Raw genomic sequence first — 25,000 nt, 5'->3', positions numbered from 1 at the left:
GTTGTAATGGTAGTAATTATGATGATGTGTTGCTAGTGGTTGTAATGGTAATAATTATGATGATGTGGTGGTGGTGGTTGTAATGGTAGTAATTATGATGATGTGTTGCTAGTGGTTGTAATGGTAGTAATTATGATGATGTGTTGCTAGCGGTTGTAATGGTAGTAATTGTGATGATGTGTTGCTAGTGGTTGTAATGGTAGTAATTATGATGATGTGTTGCTAGTGGTTGTAATGGTAGTAATTATGATGATGTGTTGCTAGTGGTTGTAATGGTAGTAATTATGATGATGTGTTGCTAGTGGTTGTAATGGTAGTAATTATGATGATGTGTTGCTAGTGGTTGTAATGGTAGTAATTGTGATGATGTGTTGCTAGTGGTTGTAATGGTAGTAATTATGATGATGTGTTGCTAGTGGTTGTAATGGTAGTAATTATGATGATGTGGTGGTGGTGGTTGTAATGGTAGTAATTATGATGATGTGTTGCTAGTGGTTGTAATGGTAGTAATTATGATGATGTGGTGGTGGTGGTTGTAATGGTAGTAATTATGATGATGTGTTGCTAGTGGTTGTAATGGTAGTAATTATGATGATGTGGTGGTGGTGGTTGTAATGGTAGTAATTATGATGATGTGTTGCTAGTGGTTGTTGTCATGGTCTCAAGTGAGTAAAGAGCTACTCGACTATGCATAAAGATATATGTAGAATGAGGCCCAGAATTTACTAGTTACTATAAATGAAAAAACAATTAACGATTTGTTTACAATGAAATAAAAATAATGATGTAATTTAATTAAAGAGATAAACAGTGATCGTGGCAGTTACAAATAGAGATATGAATATTTTACGTAACTTATGATAATATGTCAGGTTCATAAGTTTACGTTTCCAGGCAGTTGATGGGCTTGGATGATCTATTCCTCTGATAACAGGATCGGACTCGTAAAATTCCACTTCCAGGCAATTGGTAAGAGGTTATTGTGTAGTCCTTTGACAGCGGGCTTGGGTTTGATCCTTGAAGATTATACAATCAAAGTTAAAAGCTCCGGCGTCTTAATGGTGTAGATATAATATCTACAAAGTCCCAAAAGATAAAAATCTTCCAGTATATATATAGGAATAGAGCGACTGGCCGTCCGGCATAGATTGTGGAGAGAAAGTGAGTGTCGAATGTTAGACCTATCAGCTTTTATAATAAGTGGCTACGTGACAGAATGTAGAACGAAAAGTATTCACTAATTAGAAATTAATTCGAGGGAAGGCTATAAAAGGAAAGACGATCTAATATTAGAAGGTAAAGTTTATCTAAGCCTACCGAAATATAACTGGAGTGAGATGAATTCAGTTCTTAATAAAATAAAATTTAATAAGATAATTGTGAACAACCTTTACTGTGACGGTTGTAATGGTAGTAATTATGATGATGTGGTGGTGGTGGTGGTTGTAATGGTAGTAATTATGATGATGTGTTGCTAGTGGTTGTAATGGTAGTAATTATGATGATGTGGTGGTGGTGGTTGTAGTTCTGATAGTAGTGATGATATAGCGGTGGTGGTGGTATAGTAATAGTAATGATGATGACGTGGTGGTGATTATATTGATGATGATGATGATGTGGTGTAGTAGTAGTTTAGTAGTAGTGGTGATGATGCGGGGTTGATGGTTGTTGGAAGTAGAAATGATGATGAGTGGTGGTGATTATAGTGATGATGATGATGTGGTGATGGTAGTAGTTTAGTAGTTGTTGTGATGATGATGTGGGGTTGGTGGTTGTAGTAGTGGTTGTAACATTAGGGGTAGTAGCGATGATGAAGATGCTGTTGCTGATGATTATGATGGTGGTGGTGGTGGTGGTGGTGGAGGTAAGTGTGGTAGTGCTTGTAGTGATGTGGTGATAATGATACACAGTGATGATTATGGTAGTGGGAGTAATAGTGATGATGATGATGATGATATGGTGGTAGTGTTAGCAATAATGAAGATGTAGTAGAGGTGTAGTTATAGTAGTTGTAGTAATCGTAGTAATGATGATGATGATGATGATGATGATGATGATGATGATGATGATGATGATGATGAATGATGGTTTTAATTTTTCTTAAATTTTCTGGAAATCAAAATTGGACAATAGTGGGTTTGAGACGGGAGCCTGACTTCAATTCAGCGGGGAAATTCCCACCTATGACATCATTAGGAAGAATACATTTATATTCTGTACGACCAAAACCTGGAAAAACATGTTTAATTTTAAACTAAAATTGAAAAAAAAAAAATAATTCAATTTAAAAATGCCCTCGACAGGGACCTTTTTGCTTTAAAATACACAAATGACTGAACATCAATAGTTTAGTATGTCAATAATAATAATAATGGATGTTTTTTGTTTGCTTTGTTTTTTAATCTGATATAAACGTCTCATTAAAAAAAATTGAAATTGAAGGGGTTGTTCGGGGTGTTTCCTCCTCACCCCCCCCCCCCAACCCCCGATTGTAAAAAATAAGTGTGATCTTATGTGAGAGCATGTAACTTGTAAACAGCATGTCTGAGTCCTCTCACTCGTCTGGGTTAGAGAATTTAGAAACGGTGTCTATCAATACTTGATATCAATTTTCTCAGCACACACAGATACGCCTATCTGATAAGATTATTTTCACTAGAATCAAAATCGAAAAAAAAAATTGGATTTATATAAGGGTGTGTGTGTGTGGGGGGGGGGTGTATTAAAGACGTCCGAAAAAAGGCTTAACTCTCCTTCTATACTTATACTTCATACATACTCACCACTCATTAATTTGGGTCAGTGGGATAGTCATCATGGATGGAATGAGGAATGAGAATGTTCAGATCAATTTACAATTGCAGGTTGAGAGGACAACCTGAGAGATTGTTAGTTCCTACAAACCAACAAACGTTTTACACGACTAGGTTTTCAATTTAAAGTGGGCCTTTTCTCCATTGTCTTTTTAAAAGAAAAAAATATATAAAAGAAACATCGTTTCTCAGTCTCTGAAACGGGACCTTCTGTGGGTGTCAAGTCAACACTGAACTCAAAACATTAGTGTTGGGTTATTTGATCGCTTTTACTCGATCGACGATCGAGCGCCGAGCCACGAGTCAGTGCTCGATCTCAGTGCCGGAAGAGCGAGTTAGTAAAACGATCACTCGATCGTAAAACGATCAGTCGGGTTGTGAGCTTGAGACGATCTTGACACGTGAGACGAGCTTGAGACGATCAGGATTCGAGCGAGCGGAGGGGTAACGAGTGTTTCGAATCATTTCAAATTCAAACGATCACAGTTTGCCATCCGATACCAATCGCCAATGTTTGCACACGGTAGTCTGTGGTTCTTCCACAGCCCCCACTCCTTGTCAGATGTTAGTGTGTCTGGGTGGCAGTGGCAGGGAAATTCGTATAGGTGTATCACGCGTGTGTGACAAGACTTCATTAAACCTACTAAAGTTTGACTATCACACACACACACACACACACACACACACACACACACACACTAAGGCTATTTCTATGACACACACGCATCCCTCTATCAATGAACACTCCTACAGTAGGCCTAGTGCGGCTATGTGGTCTAGTCATGACGTAACTATAGGTAGTACTCTAGTCGACCATGGGTCTCGTGCATTATAATGGTCTAGTGGTATGACACCCGCTTTGGGATCGGAAAGTCCTGGGTTCGAGCCTCGCGCTCGGTGCATAGTTGAGTCTTTGGACAAGGCTCTTTACTCACATTCTCTCACCGTACTCAGGTGTAAAATGAGTACCTGGCCGTTAACAGCGTTCTCTTTGTCTGAAAAATTGTAATATTGCCTAACAGGCGGCATGTCCCGTCCTACATATTAAATGTTGATGTTGACCGGGGACCCCTTTACAAAGCGCTTTGATCACATTTAGTGGATATTGTAAAGCTCAATTTTTTAAAGTAAAACATTAGCTTTGAATATGGAATGTTTCAATTTTAGATGCCTGTGTATTCTTTGTTAGTTCCCATCATCATCATCATCATCATCATCATCATCATCATCATCATCATCATCATCATCATCATCATCATCATCATCAGGGGCAGCGGTACGGTCTTTGGTTGGCCCCCGAAAGGTACCGAGTTCGATCACCCGCCGCTGAGTGGTCTTGAGCAAGTCACCTTGCCCTAACTAAATTTGCGGCGCTGCACTGCGGCTATCGCTTGGGTTATTCCAGTCTTCCCTTAGAATAGACCCGAAAGACGAATCTCCCCCATGGGATGAATAAAGGGAATTATGTTTAATTTATTTATCATCACCATCATATCAGCGGGATCATCATCATCACCACCACCACCACCACCACCCTAATAATAATGGATAAAATAAATATCAACACATTTCAATGTGATAATCAATCTAAAATCAATCAGTGCTCCTAAAAGACCCTTTGATTTCTTTGTCTAATTCGTTCCATACTTTTGGAGTCCCGACAAAGAAAGATTTTCAGCTAACTATAGTTTATATATGGGAATATTAATCAGTCGTTTATATTGGAATCGGAGTTGTCTAGCAGGTGTATTAGTTCAAAGCGCATTTCCAAGGATTTACCATGCTCAATGAACTTCACAATATTTAATTTAATTTATTCCTCCGGCACGCCATATCGACCATACATCCATTTCGTACAGTAGGTACCGATCGCTGTTTGGAGTCTTTTTGTATTAAAGTTCTTTACAATAGCCGTCATTGCTTATAAGATAAGAATACATTCACACCTGAGTCAAGTGCCTGACACACGGACTTAACGTCTGGATCACAATTTTCAACAATCACTGTCACTCATCCGGCCATTGACAAGGCTTGATTTTGTGACAAGAGACACCGTACCACTGAGCGACCGAACAAATAATCACCATCTGCGCCATCGTCATCATCATCATCATCATCATTATCATCATCCTCATCACAGCCGTAACAGCCAGCAAAACCACAATCATCATCTTCGGGTCCGGTCTATCCGTGTGGGGGGTGGGGGTGGAACCTGCTAAAGTATTTCATTTTTTAAACAGAAACACGATAATCATCATCATCATCATCATCGTCATCCATTGTCGTCGGCATCGTTATCATCGTGTCCGGGCAATCTGTGTGTGTCTGGGTGTGGAACCTGCTAAATATTATTATTATCTACCTACCTAATAAAAACACCATTCTTGTTCATTTATTTTTCAAATAATGAAATGAAAGGCACGACCTTTCCCGCACACACAAGAGGCGATGACGACCAGTGACAAATTATGGGAGGTGGGGGCGGCCGACAACTTTTGGCGCGACATAAATATGAAATGTTAAGGTAACAGCGGGATGATGGTGGTGGGAGGGGGGGGGGGGGGGTCTCAACCCTTCACCATCAACAACTGTTTGATGGCGTTTGTGTGTGTGTGTGTGTGTGTGTGTGTGTGTGTGTGTGTGTGTGTATGTGTGTGTGTGTGTGATGCGACGAACGATCATAATCAAGGCTGCCAGACAGCCAGATTTCTTCTTGCCCAAGTAGTCAAATAGACCCCAAATAGCCAAACACCACAAGCATTCTGACTCCTTGAAAAACTCATTTGTTTTGATTAACAAAACAATCGACTACAGTTGGATAAACTTATCTTTTCATTTTTTTAAAATAAAATATTTTTTTTAAAATGAATAATAATAGAAAAGCGTTTCTTAGTAAGCAATTTTGAACTTGGCCATCTGGCAGCCCCCATCATAACCAGCTGCAGTCAAGCCAGCCACAGACATAAGAGAGGGAGGGGTATGTGAAGTTTCCTGTGGCAAACGAGTTGCTCGTGTTTTTGTTTTTTTCAAACGAATCACTGCTCGATGACGTCACTGACTCGAAACCCGCCCGAAACCGACTCGATTTTAGAGGACTCGATCGAAAACCCGCTCGGATTTGATCGTTTCAAACTCGACCCAGCACTAGTATTTGATCGCTTTTACTCGATCGACGATCGAGCGCCAAGCCACGAGTCAGTGCTCGATCTCAATGCCGGAAGAGCGAGTTAGTAAAACGATCACTCGATCGTAAAACGATCAGGCGGGTTGTGAGCTTGAGACGATCTTGACACGTGAGACGAGCTTGAGACGATCAGGATTCGAGCGAGCGTAGGGGTAACGAGTGTTTCGAATCATTTCAAATTCAAACGATCACAGTTTGCCATCCGATACCAATCGCCAATGTTTGCACACGGTAGTCTGTGATTCTTCCACAGCCCTCACTCCTTGTCAGATGTTAGTGTGTCTGGGTGGCAGTGGCAGGGAAATTCGTATAGGTGTATCACGCGTGTGTGACAAGACTTCATTAAACCTACTAAAGTTTGACTATCACACACACACACACATACACACACACACACACACACACACACACACACACACACACTAAGGCTATTTCTATGACACACACGCATCCCTCTATCAATGAACACTCCTACAGTAGTGCGGCTATGTGGTCTAGTCATGACGTAACTATAGGTAGTACTCTAGTCGACCATGGGTCTCGTGCATTATAATGGTCTATGGTATGACACCCGCTTTGGGATCGGAAAGTCCTGGGTTCGAGCCTCGCGCTCGGTGCATAGTTGAGTCTTTGGACAAGGCTCTTTACTCACATTCTCTCACCGTACTCAGGTGTAAAATGAGTACCTGGCCGTTAACAGCGTTGTCTTTGTCTGAAAAATTGTAATATCGCCTAACAGGCGGCATGTCCCGTCCTACATATTAAATGTTGCTGTTGACTGGGGACCCCTTTACAAAGCGCTTTGATCACATTTAGTGGATATTGTAAAGCTCAATTTTTTAAAGTAAAACATTAGCTTTGAATATGGAATGTTTCAATTTTAGATGCCTGTGTATTCTTTGTTAGTTCCCATCATCATCATCATCATCATCATCATCATCATCATCATCATCATCATCATCATCATCATCATCATCATCATCATCATCAGGGGCAGCGGTACGGTCTTTGGTTGGCACCCGAAAGGTACCGAGTTCGATCACCCGCCTCTGAGTGGTCTTGAGCAAGTCACCTTGCCCTAACTAAATTTGCGGCGCTGCACTGCGGCTATCGCTTGGGTTATTCCAGTCTTCCCTTAGAATAGACCCGAAAGACGAATCTCCCCTATGGGATGAATAAAGGGAATTATGTTTAATTTATTTATCATCACCATCATATCAGCGGGATCATCATCATCACCACCACCACCACCACCACCCTAATAATAATGGATAAAATAAATATCAACACATTTCAATGTAATAATCAATCTGAAATCAATCAGTGCTCCTAAAAGACCCTTTGATTTCTTTGTCTAATTCGTTCCATACTTTTGGAGTCCGACAAAGAAAGATTTTCAGCTAACTATAGATAGAATGCGCTTGGCCAAGGAGTTCACAACATTGCCATCCGGAAGTATAACGGATCAACACACAAACTCTGTGTAACCATGAACTTTTATAGTCTGGTTAATACAGTTTAGTGAGAACAACTCACAAACGCGGATGGCAAAAACAATAACAAAGGCCTGAGTGACGTCATCTGCATACTATCTATAGTTTATATATGGGAATATTAATCAGTCGTTTATATTGGAATCGGAGTTGTCTAGCAGGTGTATTAGTTCAAAGCGCATTTCCAAGGATTTACCATGCTCAATGAACTTCACAATATTTAATTTAATTTATTCATCCGGCACGCAATATCGACCATACATCCATTTCGTACAGTAGGTACCGATCGCTGTTTGGAGTCTTTTTGTATTAAAGCTCTTTACAATACCCGTCATTGCTTATAAGATAAGAATACATTCACACCTGAGTCAAGTGCCTGACACACGGACTTAACGTCTGGATCACAATTTTCAACAATCACTGTCACTCATCCGGCCATTGACAAGGCTTGATTTTGTGACAAGAGACACCGTACCACTGAGCGACCGAACAAATAATCACCATCTGCGCCATCGTCATCATCATCATCATTATCATCATCCTCATCACAGCTGTAACAGCCAGCAAAACCACAATCATCATCTTCGGGTCCGGTCTATCCGTGTGGGGGTGGGGGTGGAACCTGCTAAAGTATTTCATTTTTTAAACAGAAACACGATAATCATCATCATCATCATCATCGTCATCCATTGTCGTCGGCATCGTTATCATCGTGTCCGGGCAATCCGTGTGTGTCTGGGTGTGGAACCTGCTAAATATTATTATTATCGACCTACCTAATAAAAACACTATTCTTGTTCATTTATTTTTCAAATAATGAAATGAAAGGCACGACCTTTCCCGCACACACAAGAGGCGATGACGACCAGTGACAAATTATGGGAGGTGGGGGCGGCCGACATTTTTGGCGCGACATAAATATGAAATGTTAAGGTGACAGCGGGATGAGGGGGGGGGGGGGGGGTCTCAACCCTTCACCATCAACAACTGTTTGATGGCGTGTGTGTGTGTGTGTGTGTGTGTGTGTGGTGTGTGTGTATGTGTGTGTGATGCGACGAACGATCATAATCAAGGCTGCCAGACAGCCAGATTTCTTCTTGCCCAAGTAGTCAAATAGACCCCAAATAGCCAAACACCACAAGCATTCTGACTCGCCTTGAAAAACTCATTGGTTTTGATTAACAAAACAATCGACTACAGTTGGATAAACTTATATTTTCATTTTTTTTAAATAAAAGATTTTTAAAAAAATGAATAATAATAGAAAAGCGTTTCTTAGTAACCAATTTTGAACTTGGCCATCTGGCAGCCCCCATCATAACCAGCTGCAGTCAAGCCAGCCACAGACATAAGAGAGGGAGGGGTATGTGAAGTTTCCTGTGGCAAACGAGTTGCTCGTGTTTTTTTTGTTTTTTCAAACGAATCACTGCTCGATGACGTCACTGACTCGAAACCCGCCCGAAACCGACTCGATTTTAGAGGACTCGATCGAAAACCCGCTCGATTTGATCGTTTCAAACTCGACCCAGCACTACAAAACATTACCATTAATATTCGCCGAATATTCAAATCAACGGAGACAAGGACATGCTCTTCCTTTAAAAGATTCGGAGAGGTCATTATCTTGTTGATTGATGTGAGTCGACCCCTTTATTTATTTATTTATTTATTTATTTATTTATTTATTTATTTATTTATTTATTTATTTATTTATTTATTTATCTATTTATCTATCTATTTATGTATGTACGTATGTCTGTCTGTCTGTGCGTGTGTGTGTGTCTGTCTGTCTGTCTGCCATGTATGTATGCATGTAGTCTACATAGAATTAAACGAATTGGGTAAATTCCTTGGTAGCCATAGAATGGGTAAATTCCTTGTTGGTAGCCTATGTATTTAATTCTATTTTTTAAATTACTATCCCATATATATATATATATATATATATATATATATATATATATATATATATATATATATATATATATATATATAAATATATATATATATATATATAATAGATTTGATTTAACATTGTTGTAATGGACTAAATATTTTGCGTTGGTTTGAGAGTGTTATCATTACAACAATGAGCCCATAACAAGATGGGCTATCAGACCTGCAAAAAAGTAAACTCAGACAAATAAATATCTGTTGTACGTCTCTTATACGATCATGTAATAAACTTTGCTTAATTTTATACATGTAATATGTTCCACTCAGGACAACATTTCTACAATCATTAACAAAAACAAAAACACAAAAAACAAAAACAAAAACAAAAACAAAACAAACAACAACAAAACAAAAAAAAAAAACAACCAAACTCAAAACCAAAAAAAAAAATAAAAAATAAAAAAAACAACAAAAAAAAACAAAAACAAAACAAAAACAAAACAAAACCCAAAAAACAAAACAACAAAAACAAAAACAAGCAAGCATAAAACCAAACTTATAACTTGTTATTTTCACCAAGGTGGTTTAATCATAACTCTTTGTATCTATTTATTGATTTGACTTCGTTCATGCACATAATTATCTGTAAAAAAAAAAAGGAATGGGTGAGTGAATGAATGAATAAATTAGCATATATGAATGATACATTTAGTAAATAAATAAATAAATAAATAAACAGTCAAACAAACAAACAAATAATATAAATAAACACGAATTTCTCTTTTATTTTAAAAATGAAACTTGCCCAAACTTATGTAGACAGCAGTGTACGAAATCAATTCATCCGTCCTTATTATTCATTGAGTCATCCGTCGTTTTAAATCAATTATACATAAAAGAATGAATATTTCATGATTTATCGAATCAAAAATAAATATTAATTGGTTAGCTATTCTTCTCACAAATGAGTGGATCTATTATTGGTTGATTGTTGCACCAAAATTAAATCATTTTAAATCGACGTGTACTTATATCAAATCCACAGTATTTCGTGTGCCTTAAAACACAGAGAATCAGTCACACCGACATGCACCTAATTGCAAATTTGTCGCCTTGATTCACGCCTTTTGTCATATTAAATCTATCAACGAATGGAAAATAGCAGAAAGTCGAATTTGTGTAATGATGGAATTAATCAGACTCCGCCCCCCTTATCAGTTGATTAACCTTTGACATATGACCCCAACCCATGGGGAAACGCCCCCTCTTTTATTTTTTTTAATGGCTGGGCACTATTCAATATTTTGTAAAAACTGATAGATAAAGTTAAAAATTCATAACGTGAGCCGAAATTTATAGAGCAGTATAATTAGGTGCCCATACCGTAAACAAAGGTCTAGAAGCACATGACAAACCACATGTTCCTGTCTTGACAGCTCACATTCCAATGTAAATTATAGAAAAAAATAACCTTTAAAATTTGGCTGTTAGGTGGCAAAAGAAACACATATTCATAAATACTCGATCATGCATCAAATAATGTCTAGATATGGATATTTTATGGAACAAAAGGTAAAATTTATCAAAATTTACAGTCTATCTATTTTTAGACCAGAGCAAATTATTGCGCTGGTGTGAACAAAACGAGAATTATTCGGAGCCTGATTTTCAGAATAATTTAGTCTTATATTATTATTTCTGCAACTGTTAGATTTTATGTAAACATATTTTCAATACTGAAAGTGTATTGCCTACAACTCAAACTACAAAATTGGGAGACCTATATTGTGCGTAAATTTTTCCGGCCCCTAACGAAAATCACTTGCAACTTGTTATTGTTTACGTTTGGGGCACCTAATTATACTGCTCTATAAGGAGTAAAGATATAGAAAAATAATGGACAATTTATATAATGAAATCAAATTGTGAAGGGAAACAAGGGAGAGGGGGTGAAGAAGGAAGGGTGCTAAAGGGGAAAGGGAAGAGACCGGGAAAGAGAAAGGTGTGCGTTTGTGTGTGCGTATGTGTGTGTGTGTGTATGTGTGAGGGAAAGGCAAAGGGAAAGAAAGAGAGAGAGAGAGAGAGAGAGAGAGAGAGAGAGAGAGAGAGAGAGAGAGAGAGAGAGAGAGAGAGAGAGAGAGAGAGAGAGGAAGAAGGGAGGGATATATTTATATATAAGATAATTGATAAATTGATAAGATAATTTTACATTGAAACAATGCTATTCAATACAGAAAGAAGGGAAATCTGTGGGGACCCCCTACCATTCCGCTTCTAACCCAGTCCTCTTGAACTATGCCCTCTTTAAAATCAGGTAAGTTGCAAAGATATTCATTCTTGTGATTACTATTTCATTTTCTTCTGATGTGGACTTGGCAGCAAATTTCTTATATGAGCCATCAGCTAGGTCCACTTATTAGCATGTCAGTTAACCGTATGCTAAATTTATAACGAAAAGCAGTCATCATCATCATTGCCTTTTTCACCCTTGGTCAGGGTATAGGCCACAGACAAACAGTTTCCATCCTTCTCTATCCTGAGCCAACTTTTTTATCTCATTCCAGGTCTTACCACTTCTCTGTATATCAGCTTCTTTAATTCTTCTCCATGTTCCTCGTGGCCTTCCCCTTGATCTTCTGCCCTGAGGGTTCCAGTCCAATACTTTCTTTGTTATAGTTGAGTCATTCTTTCTAAGCGTGTGTCCAATCCATCTCCATCGTCTTCTTCCTATATCCTCTCCCACTGGTTTCTGTTGTGTTCTTTTCCATACTTCTTCATTTTTTATTCTATCCATCCATTTTATTCTGAGTAGCTTACGCATGCACCTGTTTACGAAAATCTGTACCCTCCTTATACATGCCTGTGATGCGTTCCAAGTTTCACATCCATACAGTAGGACAGACTTCACGTTTGAGTTGAAAAGTCTTAGCTTTAGTTGAAGGGAGATATCTTTAGTTCTCCAAACTCTGTTCAAAGATGTGAATGCAGCCTGTGCCTTTCCTATTCGTGCTTTCACCTCTGCTTCCGTGCCTCCATCCTTGTCAATTATACTTCCGAGATAGCAGAAAGTGTCTATATCTTCGAGTTCCTGATCTTTAACTTTGATCTGCTCCCTTTGACGCGTACCTATCCTCAAGACCTTTGACTTTGCAGGGTGAATTCTTAGACCAATTGATTCCGACAGGCTGTTTATAATTGTGGTTTTTTCTTGCATCTGGTCCTGGGTGTGGGACAAAAGAGCCAGATCATCTGCAAAATCCAGATCATCCAACTGTGTCCAGGGGGTCCACTGTATCCCATTTCTTCTCCCTTTGGAGGTTTCCTTCATTAGCCAATCAATGGCAAGGATGAACAGGAATGGAGAGAGCAAGCATCCCTGCTTGACACCAGTCTTAATTTCAAAGCTGTCAGTAAGCTGATCTTCATGTACAACCCTGCAACTTGATCCTTCATACATTTCCTTAATGAGGTTTACTATCTTTTCAGGGAGTCCATAATGTGCCAGAATTTTCCACAATGTTGCTCTGTCAATACTGTCGAAAGCCTTCTCGTAATCCAGAAAGTTGACAATAAGAGGAGAGTTCCATTCTATAGACTGTTCCACTATGACTCGCAGAGAGGCAATCTGGTCGGTGGTTGAACGGTTTTTTCGAAAACCTGCCTGTTCGTCCCGCAGTTTAGCATCTGTTGCATTCTTAATTCTCTCTAAAATAATACGGTTGAAAACCTTTCCTGGGATAGAAAGAAGAGTGATGCCTCGATAATTATTACAATTACTGAGGTCCCCTTTCTTTGGAAGCTTGATAAGATGTCCTTCCTTCCAATCCTTTGGGAATATCCCGTCATTCCAGATTCTCTCAAATAGTGGGTGCAGGGCCTCAGCATTTCTTTCCGCATCAACTTTTAGAGCCTCCGGTGGAATCTGGTCTGGTCCAGCAGCTTTCCCCCTTTTCATCTTGTTAATGGCACCCACAATCTCTGCTATCGATGGTGGATCACAGCTAATTGGTAGCTCATTCCTTGCAGGCAAAATTTCTGGCTGGTTGTCTGGTGGTGGTCTGTTCAGAAGGCAGTTGAAATGTTCCCTCCATCGTTCAGATTGAGCCTCTTTTCCAAAAATAGTTTTCCCATCTTTGTCTTTGACTGGTACCTCTGGTTTCCCATATTTTCCAGCAAGTGTCTTGGTAGTTTGATAAAGGATCCTCATGTGTCCTCCAGTCGCTGCTGCTTCTGCTTTCTCTGCAAGTCTGTTCATGAATGCTTCCTTGTCTTTCTTCACAGATCTTTTGACTTCCTTAGCTATGGCTCGATACTGCTCTTGTGCATCCAGTCTTGAAGCCCTTGTTCGGCTTGCATTCACTTGTTCCTTCCTTGTTCTCCTCTTTTCAATAAGGTCCAAGGTGGTTGGACTTATCCATTCTTTATGTTCTGATTTCTTTACCCCCAATACCTCGTGGCAAGTTGTTATGTAGACTTCCTTGATCTTTGCCCAATGTGACTCTACATCTATGTCCTCCTCGAGCTCAGTAAGAGGTTGGAATCTATTACTCAATTGTAGTTTGAATTCCTCATTCTTTTCCCCATCAAGTGCATTCAACTCGAATTTTCTTCTTGTATGTGATCTGGCCCCGTGTTTTCTGAGTCGGAGCTTAAGCTTTGCCAATAGCAGGTGGTGGTCTGATCCAACATCTGCCCCTCTCCGTACTGTCACATCTTCCAATGAACGTCTGAATCTACGAGAGATACAAAAATGATCAATCTGATTCTCTGTCATACCATCTGGTGAGACCCAAGTTGCTTTGTGGATCCTCTTATGGGGGAACACTGATCCTCCAATCACCAAACTGTTGAATGCACAGAAATTTGCAAATCTCTCACCATTATCATTCATTTCTCCCATGCCATGACGTCCCATGATACCTTCATAGCCTACGTTATCCTGTCCCACTTTTGCATTAGCATCTCCCATCAATATGTTGATGTCTTTCCTTGGCAACTTGTCAATGACTTGTTGTAGCAGACCATAAAATGTATCTTTGTCCTCATCTGTTGCATCATTTGTTGGGGCATAGATCTGTACAATGTTCATGCTGATCTTCTTACTCCGTGTTGTAAAGGACGCCATGATGATCCTTTCTCCGCATTGTTCCCATCCTCTCAGTGACTTCTGGGCAAACTTGCTTAGAATTATTCCTACTCCCTGTGTATGAATCCCGTCCCCTCTCCCTGAATATAAAATCTTCTCCCCAGACTTGAGGTGTTTCTGTCCGGATTGTATCCAGTGGGTTTCGCTTACTCCAAGTATATGCAGCCTGTATCTTCTCATCTCAGTCACAACTTGAGAGCTTTTTCCTGCTTCATACATGGTGCGAACGTTCCACGACGCAATTCGAAGCTGCTTGTTTGGCGAAGCGTCATCGGGTCAGCAGAGTCCTTTCGGCTTTGTCTGTTGTCCTTCATAAATTCTGATATTCCAGAAACTCTTCGGTCGCCCAAGATAAAAAAAAGGATTTGGTTTGTCTGTCTGTGTTTCTGTAACGGTTATAGTTTAACGGAAAGGGGTGTTAACCCTTTGCCAACCCCCAACCTGGAGGACCAGGTGACTCAAAGATGGAGGAATCACACACCATTAGTCGCCTTTTACGACACGCTGGCTTGGCGTTGGGCTATTCTTGACCCTCTCAGTTGAGGGACCCCGGACACCACACGGGGTAACGAAAAGCAGTAGGATGCTAAATTTATAATTTTATTTAAAAACTTTGAATTTGAAGATATTACACTGAAAGTAAGGGCGGGCCCTTGACGACACTGCAACCGCTCTATAGACCAACCGCAAACGATTGGAATCCTTGTCTGATAAAACAGTTCTGCACAAAAGATATTCATCAACAAAACGCAGCAATTAACTTGAACATAATGTGATGTCGTTTACGACGAAAAGGATAATGTATTATGAGAGCATTTTACAAAGTACATTGGTACAAATCGATATCGATTGATACCCGTCATTTCCTCTCAGCTGACTAATTACTATCTCATGACAGTGTTGCAGATAGAGCAATATAACAAATCTTGTTTTTATTTATCCAGTCAATCCAGTCTGAGTGTGGGCTCATCTTTAGGTTGTGGAGATTTAAGTGTTGGAAGCCGTGTACATTCTTGAGCAACGATAAATATGTCATTCGTTGATGGTATTTGCTTGTTGGTTAGAGTAATCTACCACGTTGTTTATAGTTATTTCGAGGCGTTAGTTCATGTGTTCAAACCACCGAGTCGGAAATCTATCTCTGGTGAAATTGTTTTGGTGACAGGAGCGGGCCATGGAATCGGTCGACAATTTGCTTTACAATTATCAAATCTAGGTGCCATTCTAGTTTTGTGGGATGTTAATAAGGTAAAAGTTATTGATACAAATAAAGTCATATGAATGAACGTTTTAAAAGGGAATTTTCATGGCCAGTTTTATTATGTCTAATAGGTATAAATCGCAATTTGCAAACTGAAATTTGGATTCGGTCGTTTGAATAAATAACTATAAAATATAAGAATTAGTCATTAATATACATGTACAGTTCTGTAACGCATTCCTATGCTAATTGCACATCGCTTCATTTACCACCCTCTTCCCCAATTTGCCAAATGACCAAACGTTCAATTTCATGCAAATCATCTGTCAGGCGTCCTTTTTTTATGTATAAGCATAAGATTGATGGATGAACTACTGCAATACATTCAGTGATATACCTGTATTATTAGGGTAATCAATTTCTCTGTACACGAGTTTATCATATTTATTGTGATCTATTTTCGGGGAAAAGTGTGTAAATTTTCTCCAAATACAAAATCATACAGATATATTTGAATAATTCTTGTGATTTATCTTAAAATGGCCGGTCTGAGTCTGATACGAGTAGTTTGACACTGCTTTGCACAAGGTCGCATCTCTCTGTGTCATCGCAACAGGTTATCATCCTATTAAGGGATGGCAAGCAATTATAATCCTATTTCATTCCACAAAAACTGAGATAAAGTCTGGGCCCATGGACCTCGAAAAGCGAATTTCATTTAAATTTAAACAGCTACTTAACACATGATTATTGCAATTTTAAAAATTTTTTCCCTTTATTTTATTTACACAGGAAAATAATGAAAAAACAGCTGAGGAAATCAACAAAGCGGGAGGGAAAGCTTATGCTTATGTTTGTGACATCACAAAGTCGTCCCATATTGCTGAAGTTGCGGCCAAGGTTAGACAAGAAGTGGGTGAAGTTACCTACTTGATAAACAATGCTGGTGTTTTGAAAGGTGCCTATCTGACCGACTTAGATGAGGCAGCTATAAGGCACACATTTGAAGTGAATATCCTGAGTCACTTTTGGGTAAGTCATACTTGAATGGGAGTCCCAATAGCTCAATTGGTAGAGCACTCGCTTCACAATCAAAGAGACCGAGATCGATCCCGGATGCAGTTGAGATTTTTTTCTGACCTCCCCCCCCCCCCTCCCCCCCTGTTCACCCAGCATTGATTGGGTAGCTGGGTCTGTTAGATTGGTGGAAGTTACTTTTCGATTGACTAGCGTCCTATCCAAAGGGTAGCAAACAATTGCTATTGTTCATTTCTCCTTATAGAAGCCAAAACTCCGGCTCTATGGGCCTGATGTCTTTGAAGGACTACTTTGATACTTGAAATTATGTCAGAATAGTGTAAGCAAACCAAGGCCTGGTGCAGTGACCATCGAAAACTGATTGTCCTTAACTGCCTTGATATGTGACCTATCATCTCAATTTGGTATTACTGGGTGGGGTTCTTGACCTCCCATAGTGGGCACAGAGATCACTTCTATATATATCTGTTTTCCAACTTGCCTTTTGTCTTTGTCTTAGAATGAGATTACTTGGTTTTGTCCTGACCCTTGTCGAAGTCCTTGGCTGGGAGGGAATCAGTCGAATGTCTAGTTAAAGCTTTGGCAGATGATATTTTTTCCTTGTAAATCATCTCTCTGTTATGTATTGTTATATTTGTTGTTTTGAATTTATAACGTAAACATTTGAGTGTGTTCTCTCAGTGGGACCCTTTCCTTGTGGCTCGATGAAACTTTTAGATTTCTCAAACTAAGCACAATAGTAGTGTGCTCTTGGAATCTACATCTGTTCCCTATTTGTACCAGTCCCCTTTGTCTTACTTTTCTTGTGTGCTTTTAATTGTAAAGCTAGATTTTTTTTTACTTTTTTGACATAAATGTATCACAAGAGTTGTAAAACCCTTGAAAACAAACAATCTGGTATTATGAAGGAATTTCGAGTTAACCAAATGTGGAAAAGTGAAGTTCAACTCATTCAACCCTGGCCTTTGCGATAGGCTAGCATCCTATCCAATAGCAATTGCTATTCTCCGTTTCACGCATAGAAACCAGGGTAAACTCTAGCTCCATGGGCCCAATGACTCTGAATGACTATTTTTATTTTACTTGTTACAACCCTGGCCTTGATCCTCCATGCTGTCCACGCTCCTGAGAGATTTGTGGTACTTTTCAAAATTGTAAATGACAAAACTAGTCATACAAATATAAGGGAAATCACAGGCCGATGATGTCCCGATAGCTCAGTTGGTAGGGCACTCGCTTCACACACAAAGGGACCGAGATCGATCTCAAGTGCAGTCAAGATTTTTTCAGACCACCTGGGTCTGCTAGAAATGGTGGAAAGTACTTTGCGATAGACTAGCATCCTATCCAAAGGATAGCAAGTAATTGGTGTTGTCCATTTCACACTATAGAAACCAGGATAAATTCTGGCTCCATGGGCATCATGTTTTTTTTTGGACAGGCCTAGAAGGAATAGAGGTGGAAATTTATTAAGAGGAAAAGTTTGGCAATGAAATAGTTAGGCCACACCCTTAGAAATGTTGCAGTAAATATTACTAGGCAGGCTCTGACATGGAACCCATAGGGAAAGAGAAAAAAGTGGATTGCCTTTAACTCTCCTCCTTACCACCCTTAGGAAACTCGTCACATTCGTTACGATGCGGCCAGCAACATTTTTGTCATTCTAATTTCTTTTGTATATCATGATAGTTGAACAAAATGGTTGCTATAGTCAAAGTTTATTAACAAACACTGTGTTAAGGAGATCGTTTAGCAAAAAAACAAAAAAAAAAAACAAAAAAAAAACAAAAAAAACAAAAAACGTATAGCAAGAACTAACAGATTTAGTTTTTGAGTGAAAAAAATCTATTTTTGTATAGGTTGGGTGTGAAGTTTTGGGGAAAATCCGGAAAATGGCCAGTAAGGAGAGAGTTAAAACACCCTGAAGGAGGGTGCCAATGACAATGACAGTCCTTTTGTTTAGTTTTGAATACTCTACAAACTGAGGTTAAAAAAAAAAATACAGACAAAAAACAAACTTGATCATTTCTAAGTACAATGTCCAGTAAACATGCTCAAAGCACTTCACAAGATGCCCTTAGCCAGCAGCAGCATTTAACATGTAGGATGAGACATGATGCCTGTTAGGCGATATTACAATTCTTTTCAGACATAGACAACGTTAACGGCCAAGTTCTCATGTTTACACCAGAGTAAAGTGTGAGTGAATAGCCTTTTCCAAGGACTCAACTATGTGCTGCTCTGAGTAGGACTTGAATCCTGGACCTTAGATCTGAAGGTGAGTGTCATACTACAAGACTGCATAGCCACACATTCATTGCTGCATCAGTCTGTCTGTTGAAAAAAGACGAAGAACTGTTTTGGAGATATCTGGTTTTAAAAAAACCTTGATTTTAAAAATAATATTTCTAATGTCTGATTCAGATGGACAAAGAGTTTCTACCATATAAGATGAAGCAAAACCATGGGCACATGGGGGCGAAGTGGCCAAGTGGTTAAGGCATTGCACTGTGACCCGAAAGGCTCCGTTTTCGAGCCCTGCTTCAGACACTTTGTTTTTTTTTCCTTGAGCAAGATTCTTCTTCTTCTTCTTCTAGGTTCCATGCCTGGTCCAGGCTTCGGATACTGCATGAATTATCTCTCTCCATTCCTCCCTGTCTCTTGCTTTTTCAAACAGCTCTTGGATTGTTAGGTTGGTGAAGCCCTTCAGTTGGTCTATGAGTGTTTTTCTTTGTCTCCCCCGGGCGCGTTTACCAGGTATTTTTCCACAACTTGCCAGGTATTCATTCTTATCTTTCCTTACTATGTGTCCGAAAAAGGATAGTTGTCGATCCACTATTAAGGGCATTAGTTTCCTTTGTTGGTATGTTTGTTTTAGCACTTCTTCGTTCGTTTTGTGTGCAGTATACGATATTCTCTGCATCCTTCTCAAGCACCACATTTCAAAAGCTTCAATGTTCTTTTGTGTTTCTGCATTTGTAGTCCAGCTTTCACATCTGTATAACAAGATTGGCCACACGTAGCACTTCAAGACTCGGAATCTAATCCCGAAAGACATCTGTTTGTTTTTCAAAATGTTTCCCAGGTCCATGAAGGCCTGTTTGGCTTGAGTTATTCTTGCTCGTATGTCTCGGTTACATCTTCCATCTGTTGTCACTATTGAACCTAGGTATTTAAAACTTTCTACGTTGGTAAGTTGCTCGCCGTGAATCGTTATATTGCAGGTGTTGTTGTTTTCGGGGTTTTTCTGTATTACCATGCATTCCGTTTTGGTGATATTCACTTCCATTCCCTTGGCTTCACTATCTACTACCACTTTGTCAACAATCTTTTGAAGTTGGATTTCTGATGTTGCAATGAGTACCGTATCGTCTGCGTATCTTATATTATTTATGTTGTGACCTCCTACTTTTATTCCCTCCATATTATTTATGCCCCTCATGATTGTTTCTTGGTATAGATTAAACAGATCTGGTGAGGCAACACACCCTTGACGGACTCCTTTCTTAATAGGAATGGAATTTCCTGTAGAGTTTCCGATTTTGATAGATGCCTGCTGGGTGTAGTATAATGTTTGCATGAGTCTGAGGTCTTTCTCATCAGCGCCAATGGAGTGCAGTTGTTTTAGTATTTCTTCGTGGCGTACTCTATCAAAAGCTTTTTTGTAGTCGACAAAACAGAGGTATAGTGGGGTCTGAGCCTGTATAGCTCTTTCACTTAAAACACGGAGGAGGTATATTGCGTTCCTTGTCCCTCTGTCAGGTTGGAATCCATATTGTTCTTCTGCGATTTCGGGGTTAATCTTATTCCTTAGCCTGTTGATAATTATACGCAACAGTATTTTGTTGATGTGGCTTATTAAACTTATAGTTCTAAAATTTTCGCATCTGACTGCACCTGCTTTCTTTGGTATTGCTATGAAAATAGAGTTACAGAGATCTTCTGGAATTTTCCCAGTATTGTATATATTGTTGAATAATATGTGAAGTTCATCAATTGCTAGATCTCCTAGGCTTTTTAATACCTCTACAGATATTTCATCAGGGCCTGTTGCTTTACCATCCCTCATTCGTTCCATGGCATGTTCAATTTCACTTTTGGTGATGTTTGGTCCGCTTAATGGTTCTTTGAATTTCAGTGGTGGTTCATTTCTATTTGGATCATTGTACAGTTCGCCTATGTATTCTACCCATCGGCTTTCTATATGTTGTCTTCAAATAGCAGTTCCCCTTGTTTGTTTTGGATACAACTTCTTGCTGCTTTGCTTTTCCTTTTCCCTGATAGTTCTTTTATTCTTTGGTGAGCTTGTTGGGGGTTGGGTTTGTATTCTCTTTCGATTTCGCAGCATTTCCAGTCTAGATAGTTCTCGTGTGCCTCTATGCATTTGGATTTAATGTGGTTGTTCAATGTTTGGTATTCTGCAGACCCTCTGTTGCATTTTCGTCTTTCTTCAAATAGGTTTAGAATTTCATTTGTCATCCATTCCTTTTTGCTGTTTATTTGAGCTATTGGTAAATGCTTTTCTGCAGTTGCTTTGACACACTTTTGGAATATATCAAATTGTTTTTCACATTTTTCGTTATCAGGTTCACTTTGGCTTTGTATCATGAGTGCATTTTCAAATTCTTCTCTCATTTTTGTTTGTATGCCATTGTCTTTGCATAACCTGTAATTCCTCTTTATTCTACCAGCTGTTCTCTGAATAGCTTTAAACTTTATCCTTACTGTACAAACAACTGGGACATGGTCACTGTCTACATCGGCGCCTGGATAGGTTTTGCAATTTAATATGCCATTTCTGAATCTTGATGATACTGCTATAAAGTCTATCTGGTTCCTTGCTCTGTCCCCTGGTGATTGCCATGTCCAGGTTCTTCTTGGGTGTTGTTGAAACCAGGTGTTTGAAATCATTAATTTATTTGTTCTACACCAATCTGCCCAGATGTTTCCTCGTTCATTTCTGTCTCCGAGTCCATGTGGTCCGATTATGTCACCATCTCTGCCTCTGCCAATCTTAGCATTTAGGTCCCCCATTGCCATAAGGACTTCTTGTGATTTACACATTCGTTTTGCTTTGTCTAGTGAATGGTAAAACTCTGTCATATCTGCATCTGTCGCCTCTTCTGTTGGTGCATAAACTTGAATAATATTGGTGTCAACTACAGGTCCTCTTAGCTTAACCAGCAAAACTCTGTCTGAGATTGCTACGTGCCCTTTGTAAAATTTGGTTGATTTTTGGTCTAAGATCATCCCTACTCCTTTTTGGAAAGAGGTTCCACCACTCCATATGATCTTATATGTCGTGTTGTTTTCTTGTTTTGACATGGTTCCCTGCTCTTTCCATCTCATCTCTGCCAGGCCAAGAATATTTATTTGGAGCCGTTTCATTTCTTTTAGAATGTTGTTTAGTTTTCCTTTTTGGGCACAGGTCCTGACATTCCATGTCCCAATTTTGGTTTTGTCACATTTGTTAAATTTATTTCGCCTAGTAACTGGCTGACGGTTCGGTGTGACCTGACGAACATCACGCTCCCAACCGAGCGAGGCAGCATCTTCCGTGAAAACATGCTCCCCTTTACTTTACGCTGTCACCGTTTAACTTTTTGGACTTATTCATGCAGTTAACTCGGCAAAGTTACAAGAATGGTTTGCCATTGCCTATTCTTGTCGCCCTCTGCAGTTGGCCAGCTTGACCTGTTACCGTTCGACACCACGAGGAGGTTGCAGTAGGGCTTGATGATGATCTATCTTTGCAGACTTGGCATCATCCATTTGTCAAACTGAGCAAGATTATTAGCCCCCAATTTGCTCATTTGGACAACATGGGCGATTCCTGTTGACATCAGACATCTTGTTTGATGAATTATTTATATTCGTGGAATGCCTAGGTGACGATATCTTATGATGTTGTGGCAGACGGGCATAATTGATTTTTTTTTTTTAATTTTAATGATTCAGATGGACAAAGAGTTCCTACCATATATGATGAAGAAAAACCACGGCCATATCCTTAATGTGTCGTCTGCATCTGCTTTGGGTGGCTCACCTGTCCTAACAGATTACAGGTATAGTCTCCAACGTATTGTACTCTTTAAGATTAAAAGATACAGAATAATAATAAATGATAATAATAATGTAACACAGCCGTTTATTACACTAGAAATCTTTCACTTTAGTTTACTACCGCCTCACCCCCAATGGGAACGACCCACCGTCGATGACGGGGAGACCACCGTGTGGTTACGTCATAACAGATGTCAAGAACGTGAGAACTGGCCTATATTTATCCCTGCCGGTAGAATGCACCGCTTGGATTTCATTGTCAGTCAGGCTATAGGACAGTTTTTGTAAAATCGTTCATTTTTACACTGCAATTGCTGACAATACACTTCTTCTATATTTTTCTATTTTATATGGATATAACGGCCACATTTTCATCTTCAAGACGCAATTATTTTCATTGATATCAAGAAATGGTGAGTATACTTTATTCTTTCTTGAAAAATGTATATTTTTCTATTTAAAATTAACCTGAAAAATATTTTTAATTGTTTAAAAAATTCAAATTGATGTTATTTGAGTTTTGTTACCCTAACACATGGTAGTAAATATAAGAGTAATAATCTACTTTTAATATAGCATTTATTTCACCGATTTGTAATGACAGGTTTCTGCACAATGAATGTGTAAACACACCTTGTCTAATTCTTTGTTGGTCAACAAAATAGTCCCGTATTCAGACAAACTCCAGAGACATAAGAACACGAGTCCAATGGTGATGATAACGTTGTTGTTGTTGTTGTTGTTGTTGTTGTTTTATGGTTATGATGATGATGATGTTGATGATGATAGCACAGTAATAGTAGTAATCGTAGTAGCAGTAGTAGTAGTAGTAGTAGTAGTAGTAGTAGTAGAAGTACACACACACACACACACACACGAGAGAGAGAGAGAGAGAGAGAGAGAGAGAGAGAGAGAGAGAGAGAGAGAGAGAGAGAGAGAGAGAGAGCGTGTGTGTGTGTGTGTGTGTGTATAAAACTCATGTACGCACATTTTTAGCACGGAACGATTTTTATTGCATTGAACTTTGAACCTATAACTTTCACACCGATTTGCCATTCCGTCTTCACAATTCGCACCTTCCCTCGGTATTCTTCTACATCGCCCGTTGATACAGTCAACGGGCGTGAGAAAAGAGGGTAGATAGATGTATTATGACATCAAAAAGCGATGTAATCAAAGGTGGCGGATGATTGTGTAACCTCGAAAGCCCGGTGGACTGCGCTACAAGGCCGAACATTCGAGGGGATATTATGTGATTTGAGTGGGAGGGGCTTATTTGACTTTACTGATGGACGATTGAAATTATAATTGTCCTTTTTCAGCAGCCAATTGGAAATGGGTAATTGTAAACATCTGTTTGGCACTCCATGGATAGAAAGCAGTTTGGAGGTCATGGGATGAAATTGCTGGAGAGGTGGAGTAAATTTGAAATGAATAGAAAGTTGTCTAGGTGTCAAATAAGACTCTCGCAGACCGGTGATAAATCAATTTTTGGGCCGCAAATGCTACAGTAAACTTCTTTCTCTATCTTATTTTTGCTAAAAATATTTCAGAGTGGGTATATAGGCGGGTTCCATTTTGAATAACGGGCATTTAGAACTATATTTTAAAGGAAAATTATTACGTTATTATTATTAGCAGGCATCTAGGCGATCACTATCGTATTATTACTAACAATCAATAATATTATTATAACTCTTATCATTACAATTCTTCTTCTTCTTCTTCTTCTTCTTCTTCTTCTTCTTCTTATTATTATTATTATTATTATTATTATTATATTATTATTATTATTATTATTATTATTATTATCATCATCATCATCATCATCATCATCATCATCATCATCATCATCATCATCATCATCATCATCATCATCATCATCATCATCATCATCATCATCATCATCATCATCATCATCATCATCATTATCAATAATAACTAATGATTTTTTTTTTCTTTACTCAGATGAATGGTCATACTGAAAACAAGCATTGTCTCAATGCAAATGGACTCTGCCGAATAAGCCGTGAAAGGGCTCAAATGAGATATGTGGTTAAAAAACATTTCATGCAAACTGCTCCAGAATTAGCAAGTGAAGTTCCACCGGTGAAAAAAAAAAGAAAACAGAACGTTGATTAATTAGATGCTGTTTCTGTAACATGT

The 25,000-nt window shown here is 39.0% G+C and overlaps 2 protein-coding genes across 3 annotated transcripts in view; one reads left to right on the top strand and one right to left on the bottom strand.

Moving 5' to 3' along the window:
- Positions 1-3,065, bottom strand: part of LOC144957354 (uncharacterized) — a 31,684-nt gene extending 28,619 nt beyond the window's left edge. Inside the window, exon 1 of one of the 2 annotated variants that reach the window (XM_078888531.1) lies at positions 2,784-3,065. The gene's annotated coding sequence lies outside the window, so the exon portion shown is untranslated. The remainder of the gene's footprint in view (positions 1-2,783) is intronic. The other variant, XM_078888530.1, reaches the window with a different exon arrangement.
- A 12,342-nt stretch (positions 3,066-15,407) lies between these two features.
- Positions 15,408-25,000, top strand: part of LOC144956604 (17-beta-hydroxysteroid dehydrogenase 13-like) — a 25,469-nt gene continuing 15,876 nt past the window's right edge. The window contains exons 1-3 of the mRNA XM_078887214.1: positions 15,408-15,780; positions 16,526-16,765; positions 22,730-22,836. Coding sequence (XP_078743340.1) covers positions 15,562-15,780; positions 16,526-16,765; positions 22,730-22,836 — 566 coding nt within the window. The 5' untranslated portion in view covers positions 15,408-15,561. The remainder of the gene's footprint in view (positions 15,781-16,525; positions 16,766-22,729; positions 22,837-25,000) is intronic.

This window comes from Berghia stephanieae, chromosome 11 (genome assembly GCF_034508935.2).
Source record: "Berghia stephanieae isolate SIO BIC M18660-M18661 chromosome 11, UCSD_Bste_1.3, whole genome shotgun sequence".
In the NCBI taxonomy this organism is placed as follows: domain Eukaryota; kingdom Metazoa; phylum Mollusca; class Gastropoda; order Nudibranchia; family Aeolidiidae; genus Berghia; species Berghia stephanieae.
The sequence above is the reverse complement of the archived record's forward strand: the minus strand, read 5'-3'. Positions and strand labels throughout refer to the sequence as shown.